This window comes from Trichosurus vulpecula, chromosome 3 (assembly GCF_011100635.1).
Source record: "Trichosurus vulpecula isolate mTriVul1 chromosome 3, mTriVul1.pri, whole genome shotgun sequence".
Classification (NCBI taxonomy): domain Eukaryota; kingdom Metazoa; phylum Chordata; class Mammalia; order Diprotodontia; family Phalangeridae; genus Trichosurus; species Trichosurus vulpecula.
Window position 1 is genome coordinate 96,636,474 of NC_050575.1, and position 12,182 is coordinate 96,648,655.

Genomic DNA, 12,182 nt, shown 5'->3' on the forward strand with positions numbered 1-12,182 from the left:
CACCCATCAACCCAGTTATACCATTATTAGGCCCATACTCCAAATATCAAGGAAAGAGGAAAAGGACACACACACATACATATACACACCCCACATATATACACAAAAATGTTTATAGCAGCTCTTTTTGTAGTAGCAAAACACCTGGAAACTAAGTGGGTGCTGATCTGTTGGGGAATCTATTAAAAATGGTATATGAATGTAATGGAGTATTACTGCATTCAGAGAAACCTGGAAAGATCTGTATGAAGTGATGGAAAATGAATGGAATAATAAGAATGTTATAAAGAAAAACCATTATAAAAAAGACTTGAGAACTCTGATTAATTTGATGAAAAACTGTAATTCCAGAGACTAATGATGAAGCAATCTACCTACCCTCTGTCAAAGGGGTGATAGACTCTAGATGCAGAGTAAGACATACATTTTTGGACATGGCTAACATGTGGATTTGTTTTGCTAGGCTATGCTTATTTGTTAAGTGGCTTTTTCTTTTTCCAATGGGGATATTGTAGGAGGGTGAGGGAGATTACAGATGGAATAGCCAAAAAAGAGAAAAAGAAAAGGATAGAGGGTTGAGACATAATTTTTTTAAATGCAGAAAAGTCCAGAAGGAAATACAGACAAGCAGGACAGCTTTGAAAGCCATAAGTGAAAACTTATTATATCCTTAAAAAGAAAAGCAAGTTGTAAATAACAGAGATCTGCAATTTCATGTTCAGTCCTCTTTTTTCTATTCTACTATGTATATATAAATACCCATTTTATTTAGTGTTGGTAAGTTCTGAATAGAAATAAATTTTTAAAAAGAAAAATATTAAGGATTCAGAGAAGCATGGGAAAACTTACATGAATTGATGTCAAGTAAGCAGAAACATTACAATGACTAAAATGATGTAAATGGAAAGAAAAAAAGCAAGCATAATGACAAAGTTAGACCTAGAAGAAGAGATGAAAAAAATATATCACCCCCCCCTTTATCTGCAGAGGTAGGGATCTATAGGTGTGCAACATGGCATCTAATATTGGACACACTTGATGTTTTTAGTTTTAATTGCTTTTTTCCTTCTGTTTTTTGTTATAAGGGATAACTCTCTGGGTGAGGGGAGGGGATGGAGGCTATATTTTAAAATGGAGGTGAAAAAACAAAAGGTTTCAGTTAAAAAATTGAGTTCTTCCCCTAGGCATAGTAGTAAAATTTCTTTCCCACTCTCCTTTAATGTTTTCATGATAGCATCTTTTATATTCAGGTTATATATCCATTTTGAGCCTATGTTGTAAAGTGATAGTCTAAACCTAATTTCTGCCAAACTGCTTTCCAGTTTTCTCAGCTGTTCCCTTTAAAAAAGAAATCCCTCCCTAAATAATTTATCTACCCAGGTTTATTAAATACTGGAGTACCATGTTCAATTACTCCTTTTTCTTGATTTTCTGATCTGTTCCTCTAATGGATTTTTCTGGTTTTTAACCAGTACTAAATTGTTATTAATAACTATTGTTTGAGACTTAGAATGCAACTAATACTGTGTTCCCTTAGCATTTTTCTCATTTTCCTGGGGATTCTAGACCTTTTTTTACTCCAAATGAATTACTGTTTTGTCTAATTCTATAGAGTTCCCCTTTGGTAATTTGATTGGTATAGCATTAAATCAGTAAATTGATTTAGGTAGTATCATTTTTATTATATTACTACAGTCCAACCAATAGCATAGTATCGCTTCAGTTATTTGTCTTTTCTTCTGTAAAGTGTTTTCTAGTTTCATTTGTCTCATGTTGACAAATTAACTCCTATTTTATGAATTTTGTAATTTTGAATTTTCATTTTTTGTTAATAACACATAAAAATGCTGATGATTTTTGTGGCTTTTGTATCCTGCTACTTAATTCAAATTGTTAATAGTCTTACTTTCTTTACCAATTCTCTGTGGTTTTCTAAGTATATTATGTGTTCTGCAAGTATCCTCTTTGCCATTATTTATACCTTCAATTTGGTTCTCTATTATTGCTATAGCTAGCATTTCTAGAATTATGTCAAATGATATTGAGAAGAAGGAACATCCTTACTAACTTATTTGTACTGGGAAAGCTTCTAGTGTTTCCCTATTTTAAACACTAGGTCTTACTTTCAAAGATATGCTTTTGATCATATTAAAGAAGAACCTTCTAGAAAGTCCCTCTTGTGGGACAGAGGAAATGCAGAAGTTAACAGCTAGCTATTCAGAAGGCAGTATGGTATAGTATAAACACTGGATTTAGAGGAACTAGGTTTAAAGCCAGGGTTTGCTACTTACCACCCATGTCACTTTGGGCACGTTATTTCTCTTTATAAAACAAAGGGCCTGTACTATATGGATTGTAAATTATTCCTAGTTCTGCCCTTTGAGGCCAAGAGCAAGTCTTAATCACTTTGCACTGGGCTGATTTCTCTCAATCTTTAAGCTTCCTTCTTATCACCCAGGAACCCCAGAACAGTGAACATGCTGACCTCACTCATTTCTGATAGCCACATCCCAGAGGCTTTTTGTGTTTGTTTTCTGAAGGCTACAGGGTAAAGCGTAGGAGAAATTTAGTGTAACAGCTGAGGGGATAATTTGCTTATTTCTCACCTCTCCTGCCAGTAAGACTAAGAGGCAGGATCTGGAAAGCAAAGTGAATCAACTTATTTCCAACTTGGACTCTCCTTCCAGTTTAGTTGCCATGTTTGGGAGCTCACTCCAGAAATGCAATACATGAAAATTTCTGTCATATCATCACACCTACCTCTCTTTCTGCTGCTGTCCAAGCATTAATACATATTTTCATTTTCTGAAATATTAATATCTCTGTTCTCATAGGAATAAGCCAATGAATAATGGGAATCGGGGGACAGCTGTTAGGACATTGTTCTCTGTTCTCTAGAGTCTTGAAAGGGTCTAGGATACCTTTCTTCATCTTGCTAATGTATAGATCATTTCCCATGAAATTTTGTACCATTATAATGTTACATACCACTGATTTCATAAATGAGGGTTGGTAGGACTCTCGATTCAACCTTGCAGACTTCATATCATTGCACCATTTCTACAACCTGTTGTGGATAGAATGGGACAAAGGACCTAAATTCAGTGAACTAATATTTGTTTATAACCCTGTAGATTTGGCCTAGAAGAGTGGTCTAGGCAGTGGTGTCAAACTCAAATAGAAAAGAGGTCACTAATCTGTACATAAGGATCCTTGCTGGTGTACAAGGACTTAGTTTTAAGATATGAATTATTGATGTTTTATTGTATTTTTATTTTGTTAAATTTCCCAATTGCACTTCAGTGTGGTTTGGACACTGGAGCATTGTAGGCCACATGGAGCAGCAGTGTTCAACTTTTCTTGTCTAGGCTACAGGAAATGGATGTTTCTGGGCTAAGTGTAAATCAGTTAGAAAATTACACCATGGCTCACAAGAATGTATAGTTTCTTTCCAGTGCTGGCTACAGGGTGTGATCTGGCTCAATATTATGGAACTCTGTAAAGTTACAGAGACTCTGAAATGGTCCTTAGTCCAATAGGCCAAGAAAAACTGCTGTCAAGTTTCAGAAGAGAAACAAAGTAAAAATGGCCATGTTGTAAAGTGTCCACATGAAATGACACACTAAGAAAATCCGAGTTAAGTCACGGGATCGCAAATTTAGGGCTGGAAGAGATCCTAGATATTATTTAAATTAATGCCCGTTTTAAAGATGAGGAAACTGAGGCACAGAGATGACAAGTAACATACCCAAGGTCACAAAGGTAGTACAGTCACTCAGAGCAGGTCCTCCTTTTTATTAAACCACAAGTCGTGAACAGTACTATCGAGGACCATAGTCTGTCTGACAACGTGCTCCAGATCTGTACGCATGCAGGCCATATATAGGTAGATATATATCCCTATCATAAAGTCAAAAGGGCTGTGTGTGCATAAAATACCCCTTACCTATTTCCCCTGAATGGTATTAGAATGCCAGATCAAACGTACTTATCACTTTTACTGACCAGCATTGTGTTCTGCACCCTATAACTATTTAATAAATTACAGAATTAAATGTGTTTTAGGGAAATCATTAGGTTGATCTCTCCCTGACAGAAAGTTAATAAACTCTTTTTAGTAGTTGTGCATCTTAAGTCTGTAGCATGGGATAACTTAGGAGTCAGGAGCCCAGAATCTGTGCAGAAGTAAGCCCGTACCAGCTATGAATAGCAGTAGGATGATGATGGAAGGAACAGACATTTTCTTCTACATGAAATATGATGCATTTTAAAGACATGTTTAGCATGTATATATGGGTCAAGTTTTTTTTTAAATATAGGCTGGTAAGTAAAAAGGCTGTTACAGCAGGAACAGTCATGCATCAGGGGATAAACCTAAACAGCTAAGACATGAACCATAACAACTATGGATGCCCTTTGACGATCTTTGCTGTTTCTTTGAAGCAGGCTCTTTAGGAACCTGCTGCTCTGGGGAGAAGGAAGGGGCAGATGAGCTGTATGTCTTGTTCGTATGTAGACTGTTCTGGGATGTACAGTCTAGGTTCTCTGAAAAGATCTCCCAAAAGTCTTCACAGTCCCTTTCCTTCGGGAGGCTTGATTTCTTTTTGCTGAATGGAGTAAGCGCCTTGCTGGCCAGGTCTGGAGGCTCTTGGTGTGGCAGCCGGAGTAAGGAAGGTGACATGGTTGGATAGCTACTCGAATGCTTTGGTATCGAGCTGATACCATCTGTGCATTGATTTAAATCCTGGAATATCTCTTGGCAGGAATGAAGTCTGAACCCCAAGCCTTGAGTACTGTCTTGTGTGTTGACATCTGTCTCCAGGGTCAGCATAACAGGTGATGCTAATGGATTTAACAACAAAAAAAGAAAAAGGAAAGAAACACAGAAAAACACCCACTCCAAAGTTAGCTGGTTTGGAGAAAAGACTTTCTGAAAACTCAGAAAGTTAGTATATAGCTTGTCAATGGTAAATGTTGTAGAAACAACAAGCATTTATTACGTGCCTACTATGGACAATGCAGTGTACTAGATGTAGGGGAGGGGATACAAAAACAAGGTGAAAAGTTAATCCTTGCCCTCAGGGAACTTACATTCTACTAGGGAAATACAACATATACCCAGAGAAGTAACTATAAGATAAGCTGGTGGGTGAGGGAGGGAGAGAATTACCAATCAGGGGAATCATAAAAGCTTCTCTTAAGAGGTGGCACCTTGCCTGTCTTGGATTCTAAGAGGCAGAAGTGAGAAGGGAATGCATTGCTAGCATAGAGGATTGACTATGCCGTAACAAAGAGGTGGGAGATGAAATGCCAAGTGTGGGTAAGAGCAAATATAACTGTTTGGCTAAGCTGGAGAGTACTTTAGGAAGAGCAGTGTGCAATAAGCTGGGAAAGGTAGACTGGAGCCAGGTTGTGACAGTCTTTGAATGCCAAACTAGAGAGTTTTTTATTTTCTCCTAGAGGCAGGAGGGACCACTGAAGATTATTGAACAAAGGAGTGGCATGGTGAGACCTGTGCTTTAGAAAGATGATGTTGGCAGGGAAAGGATTGCAAGTAGGGAGATCAATTAGGAGGTAGCTGCAGTAGTTCAGTTGAGAGGTGATGAAGGCCTGAACTAGGGTGGTTGCCTTATGAGAGGAAAGAAGGAGACCAATTTGAGAGACACATTGTGGAAACAGAATTGACAAGATTTGTCAGCTGACTAGCTATGACGAGTGAGAGAAAGTGGAGAGTCAGTGATTCCAAGATATCAGGTTGAGTGACAAGGAGGATGTAGGTGCACTCAACAGTTTTGGAAGAGAAGTCAGTTCAGGGCCCTTCTCCAAAGATACAGATCCAAATTTGGATATGTTGAGTTCGAGGTGCCAAGGGGCATCCAGGAAGGAATATCTAGTAGGAAACTGATGATGTGGAACTCAGGAGAGAAATTAGGATTGGACAGACAGATTTGGGAGCCATCTCTACAAAGATGATCACCGAACCTGTGGGAGCTGATGAAAACACCACCAAGAGAGAATATGGAGAGAGAAGGCAGCTCAAGACAGATCCTTGGTAGATATCCTCCCCTTCTCCCCCAAGGGTGCAGAAAATAGACAATGACTTAGCAAAGGAGACTGAGAGGGACAAAGAGGAGAACCAGGTAAGAGTAGTATCAAGAATGCCAGAGGAGGAATTTTTAGGAGGAAGAAGGTGGATCACAAGTATCAAAAGCTACAGATAGGTATAAGGATGAGATTGGGAAAAGGCCATCAGATTTAGCAATAAAGTGATCACTGACAGCCATGGAGAAAGTAGTTTCAATGTAGTAAAGGAATAAGATTGCTAAGAAGCAAATGGGAAAGGAAAGAAGTAGAGACAAACACAGACACTTTTTCCTAGGAAATCTGCTATGAAATGAAGGCAAGACATGGAATTGAAGGGATGGCAGAGTCAAGTGATTTGTTTTTTTAATGATGGGGAAAATCTGAGCATGTTTGTAGGCAGTAGGAAAGGAGTCAGGAAAGGACTGCCGTGCAGTAGTGAGATCCTAGTTGAGATTAGATTAACATAAATTGTACTGGGATTCCACTAGTGTTCTGCCAGCACAAGAAGGAAAAGAGAAGGCACATGGTAGGAGTGATCCATGATTAAGGATGTGTATGGTATGAGAATCAAAAGGACAAGAGAGTAGGGAAGTCACAAAGTCCTTGAGACACAGAGGTAACTAACTATAGGGACAAGCATGGAAAGGGAGGGAAATGAGAACAGAATGGGGCGGGGGGGATGGACTGGAAAACTAGGTAGGGATGAAGTTGATGGAATACTTGGTGAGAACACAGAAGAGGATTAAGAGAAGTGAAGCAGAGGGAGGGATGGAATAAAGAGAGAGTTCTAGATCATGGAGGTAGTTCTGTCAGCTGATGATGAGACCAAGAGTATCTTTGTGTGTGGTGGCAGTGGAGTAAGGGTATAAGTCATGGGAGATGAGGAGGCTATTGAGCAAGAAGGCCAGGGTTTTTGAGGGGGCATCAATATTTGTATTCAGAACCCCAAGTAAGTAGGTGAAGATTAAGGTGGAGAGGAAGACTTGTACTGAACTCCTTTGAGAAAGCAGGAAGAATGACCTAAGGGTCAACAGATGACTGTAACAAGGATTTGGATAGGGTGCTATGTAAACTGATGGAATAAACTTCAAAGGAGAAGAAGTAACTGAATGATTGTGGCAGAGGGATGGTATAATAGTGGCAGGGAGGAACAAGTAGTAAACCACTAACCTAAGGTTTAGTCATTATCATTATCAAATTAGATACTGTTCTCTTCCAAACTTCTCAATAACAACTCACCTCTAGCTGGAAATGTATATCCTGAAGAACTAGGGGCAATAACTGATGCCTTCTCTGATTCATTAACATGGCTGTAGTCACCAATACTGGGCTGGAAACGGAATAAACAGAGGGTAATGGTTCTTTTAGATGTAACAACCCTATAGTTTCATGTGAGGTACTATTTTCATAGCCATCTGGCAGGTTCCTAAAATGAAATCTGGCAAATTAATTAGCCTCAAGGCTGAGGGATCTGAAGTCCTAGCAACTATTAATTGAAATTTACCCAAGTTTTGGTCGTAAAAGAAATTCTGTCCTTGTGTATGAGGATTGATGTTTCAGTGACTTAGGGGCTGCTTAAGACTAACTGACATATCCCTATGATCCTTATACTGTGGTTTTAAAGAGCAGGCCCTTCCATACTTCAGTCTACCTTGATGCTGGTCAGAATCATATCATTCTTAAGAGATTTATGTGTAACAGGTTCTTTAAAAACAAGGGGAAAACTGAAAAGATAAGAAAACAAAGATGTCAGGAGACACGGATTCTTACCATAGGAAAGGGATTTGCTTTATAAATCTTGCTTCTCTTGCTCATTAATCTGCTGTGGAATTTGCCGAAGGATGACCATGACCCACTGTCTCTTGGAAAAACTGGCTCCCTGTCCTGGCCTGAAATCTCCATGAACTGAATACTGAGTTGTAGATGTCCAAGGTACTTGTTGGTCTTCCTGCTTTTGGACTGCAAGATGAACCACCTACATGAAGGAAATTCCCAAGAAGTCACTGGAAGCTAGCACAGTCATGCTACCTTACATTGGTTTCTGCCACTTTAGAAACTGCCCACATGCTATGCCAGTGATACCATAGCCACTGAAATCTTACCCTACACATAAAATGAATCTTTTCTCAGGCAGCTAAAATAGAATTTCCTCCTAGCTTCACAAAACCCAGCTTCCTCTTTTACCTCCATTTCCCTTCTATGTTTTGGGTCTGCTACCAAACACATTCTCTATCTTGGTTAAATGTTTCCCTGGTTTAAAGGAAATGAGTAACATGTTGCTCAACAAAAGATTCCCTCACACCAAGTGGTCCTATAGAAACTGAACTTAATCAGAGATTAAAGAAATAGTTGAGGGGCAGCTAGGTGGTCCAGTGAGTAGAGCACCAGCCCTGGAGTCAGGAGGACCTGAGTTCAAAATGGCCTCAGAGACCTGACACACTTATTAGCTGTGTGACCGTGGGCAAGTCACTTAACCCCAATAATAGTTGATGTGCTAAACTATCCCTTTTATTCTCCCTTTATCCAAGAGTATTCTTACATAAAGTTCTAGAAGTAACAAGCCTCAGTTACTCCTTTTCTTCCCTCTACCTTGATCACCAGGAATCTATGTTCCTCCTTCCACTAATTTCTTTGTTTTACCCTTTCAACAGCCTGATCCCTCCTATTTTCCTCTACTTAACAGATTTTCCCTTCACTAAAAACGCAATTTTTAGGTTGGGTTTTTTTTCCTATTGTTCAAGTGTATTCCCAGTAATATTTATAGCCCACTCTTGGTTACCCATGGTAATGGGAAACTGAAACTCATGAATCTGTAGTCTAAACATTTCATTAAAGCTGATAATTCCAGCTTCTTCCCTCATTTAACCTTTTATCAGCTCACATAACAGTAGACGCAATTGAATTTCATCTGGTGAAGAAATTGTAAATGGGCGGGTAAGAGCCGGGAAGTTAAGCAAAGGTCTAATAATTCACAAGCTGGAAAATCATTCCCTAAATTACTTTCTTGGTTTTATTTAAATATTTTCCCATTGCTAGTCACTTTCTAAAGGGATTACAGCTTCTTTTGAGCCTTCAAGGAAGGGGAAAAGATTCATGGGTCCAAGAGACTGATGTGGTTTAATATTTGTGATTTTTACTTAAAGCAGCCAATGCATATTAGGGAGCCCCTGATATAAAATGTCCATTTTACCTTTGGAGGGGAACATTGATGAGAAAGATTAATTTATTCTAGAGGGATAGACCTACTAATTCACAAGGTCTTCATACTAGACTGACACCCTTGCAGAGGATAGTGACCTTGGCAAGATGATGTGTGCCTATCCATTCATCTGCTACCCTTACTCCCTCCTGCTGCCTGCTTCAGCAGAATGAGGAAGAGTGCAGAAATCCTGAATCAGTCCTTAAGTGTGTGGGAATCCCTCAGTTGTAAGTGGGAAAAGCCAGCTCTGCTCACTCATTGTTCCTCTTGGTTTTGTCTTGGAAAAGCTGCTTCAGAGAAATGGATATCTGGCCCAGGAACTGGTCTGCGAACCACTGTGAATGATGCTTGACTGTTAAGATGAGGTCAGGATCCTCCAAAATATCCAGTTTACCAGGCAACCGAAGGATGCAGTCCTCTTTCCATTCAGGACTCAGGTTGTGATGCACCACTGAGGTCATGTATTTCTGTTTCTGGAGCCGGATGATCACATATGCACTGCTGAAGCCAGAGCGTCCTTTGGCCTGTAGATTCTGAGCCCTAAGGATTGTCAACTGCACATGAGTTGGGTACCATTCTTTTTCCTTGACTGCCCTGCTGAGGAAAGAATGAGTGATCACTGCAGTCCCTTACCCATACTAATTAGACCCTATGCCAAGAAATGCCAGGTTAGGACCAGCTGATTCAGATATACTTACAAATGATGGAGTCACTAGTGGTTCCACTTAGAGCCACTGGAGAAAGGACAGACCTTCTCCCCCCTCAGAGAAGGACCCTCTGAAGTGCTATGACATAGCAGAAGCTTCCAAAAGGGAGGCCAGTCTGTGGCAAGAAGGAACGGTACCTTTCGCTAATGGAAGTTTGGATGGGTTCAAAGGAGTTAAGGGTAACAGATTCCTTCTTGCTAGGAAGCTTCCTTTTCTGGAAGCAGACACTCTGGGAACATGGAACTCCCTCGGTATGAATGGAGGAAACACAGTCCTCTGTGGCAAACAGACATGGGGAAGCACTCTGAGGGGGAATCCCCTTGTGTGAAAGCAGAAGCCCCCTCAGGGATTCCCCGTGTGAGGAAGCAGAGACACCCGGGAGACTCCCCTTGTATGAAAGCAGAGATGGGGGGGTCCTCTTGGGAGGAAGGACTCATACTGCTGTTTTGGAGAAGCAGAGATCTCCCCCGGGGCCACCCTTTGTGGGGAAGCAGACTCCCCCGGGGGTTCCCCTTATGAGGAAGTGGAGACCCGCACGGGCTCCCCTTGGGAGGAAGTAGAGATCCCTTCCCCCAAGCCTTTGTAGAGATGCAGAGATTCTCCCCCAGGGGTTGCGCTTTGGGGAAGCAGTGACGGCCCCCACTCTCCTTGTGGGGAAGCGGACCCCCCCACTCCCTTTGTGGGGAAGTAGAGATCCCCTCCAGCGGACACTCCTTGTGCGAAAGCAGGGAACCCCCGCCCCGACTCTCCTGGAGGGGAAGCAGAGACCCTGGGGGGGACACCCCCTGTGTGCATGTAGAGATGCTGGGGTGCCCCCTCCTGCGGACAAGGGCCAGCGGCAGGGCGCTGGTCCCTCCCAAGTGGCGGGGTTAGCGGCGGGGACTCGAGCCGCGCAGCGTCCGTTACCCCTCGTGGGGCGCGCGCTCCTTCTCCTGTTCCATTCGCTCTCACGCCGGCAGCGTGCGCTCCGCCCGCGGAGGCTCGAGCTGTTCCTCCGGCCCATCCCCCGCGCACGCGCACAAGAAGGCTCTCCGAGCGGCCTGGCCGCGGGCACGTGCGCGGCGCGAGGAGGTACTAGATCGCTTTCTTCCCCAGGCTTCGCTAGGTGTTGGAACCGCAGGGCTGCATATGGGGAAAATCCCCAGGGCCACCCCAAGCCGGGGCCGAGCGGACCCTGCCCCCTCGACCGACATTCTCCGTATTGACTTAGAGCCGGGCCTGGGATGCTTTGCCCAAGAGGACGTAAAATCCTAACTTTGTAGCAGGAAAAGACCTTAGAGGCGGTCTGGTCCAACCTCTTACTTAGGGATGAGGAAACCGAGTCTAGAGAGGATTGCCCGAAGCCGCATCGGCAGTAAAGGACAGTGGCGCTAGGATTCAGGACCCCACTCTAAAGAGGACAGTGCCTCTTCGAGGTCTTTCATAGTTAGAGAGCAAGTGTACGGAGAAGAGCATTAGCCTTGACGGCGTGGCCTCCTAGACCCCCTGGGACTATTGATTTACCGAGTGAGCCGGAGCAGGTCCCGCACAAGCGGTTTGGTGCAGAAGTATCAAACATGAGTGCCACAGCCTCTTCTGGCCAGCAACATTCCAGAGTGTTCTTAGAACCAATTTAAAATGTAAATTGGGAAATGTTTAACAAAATACAATATAACAAAGATCACGCTACATTTAAAAACTAAGTTAATATGCCCCCTGCAAAGATCTTTGTGTAATTAGCGGCTCCTCCCACCACCTCCTTTCTATTTTGAGTTTGACACCACTGACTTTAGCGCATAGAGCCCTGGACTTGGAGTTAGGAAGACCTGAGTTCAAATCCCTGATTCAGACCTATTTGCTGTGTAATCTGGAGCAAGTCGCTTAATTTCTCTAGGTCTGAATTTCCTCATCTGTAAAATGGATCCAATGGCTTTTAAAGTCTTTTCTGGCTCTAAATCTATAATTCTTTGATTCCCCTCTGGGGCCTCAGTTAAGGGTTACACAAAAAATTGACTAAGAGCCGTTTCATCTCAATTTAAGATTATACAAGGCCAGGAGTCAAGGTGGTGGGAAAATAAGTGCCTTGGTAGGTCCTAGTTTACAACAGGATACAGAGAGGATTGTTTAGTCAGAGGCAGCAAAACAAACCAGTCTGGGACTTGAGTCCTTCCCCTTTCCCATTGGTTTCTGTGTGTACCAGAGCTATCTCTGTT

At 42.1% G+C, this 12,182-nt stretch overlaps 1 protein-coding gene across 3 annotated transcripts; it reads right to left on the reverse strand.

Annotated features, from left to right (window-relative positions):
- Positions 1-1,665: 1,665 nt before the first annotated feature.
- On the reverse strand, positions 1,666-11,014 carry LOC118844937 (rab11 family-interacting protein 1-like). Of its 3 annotated transcripts, XM_036752958.1 has the most exons (6): positions 10,897-11,014; positions 10,128-10,266; positions 9,539-9,877; positions 7,855-8,059; positions 7,324-7,414; positions 3,768-4,842 (listed from the first exon to the last, which is right to left on the reverse strand). In XM_036752958.1, the coding sequence occupies exons 1-6, from the start codon at positions 10,991-10,993 to the stop codon at positions 4,355-4,357; spliced, it is 1,359 nt and encodes a 452-aa protein (XP_036608853.1). In that variant the 5' UTR covers positions 10,994-11,014; the 3' UTR covers positions 3,768-4,354. The 3 variants fall into 3 exon arrangements, with proteins under 3 accessions (XP_036608854.1, XP_036608853.1, XP_036608855.1); XM_036752959.1 differs by lacking the exon at positions 10,128-10,266 and having other exon boundaries at positions 1,666-4,842; positions 10,897-11,010; XM_036752960.1 differs by lacking the exon at positions 10,128-10,266 and having other exon boundaries at positions 9,539-9,823; positions 10,897-11,010.
- Between the last annotated feature and the right edge of the window lie 1,168 nt (positions 11,015-12,182).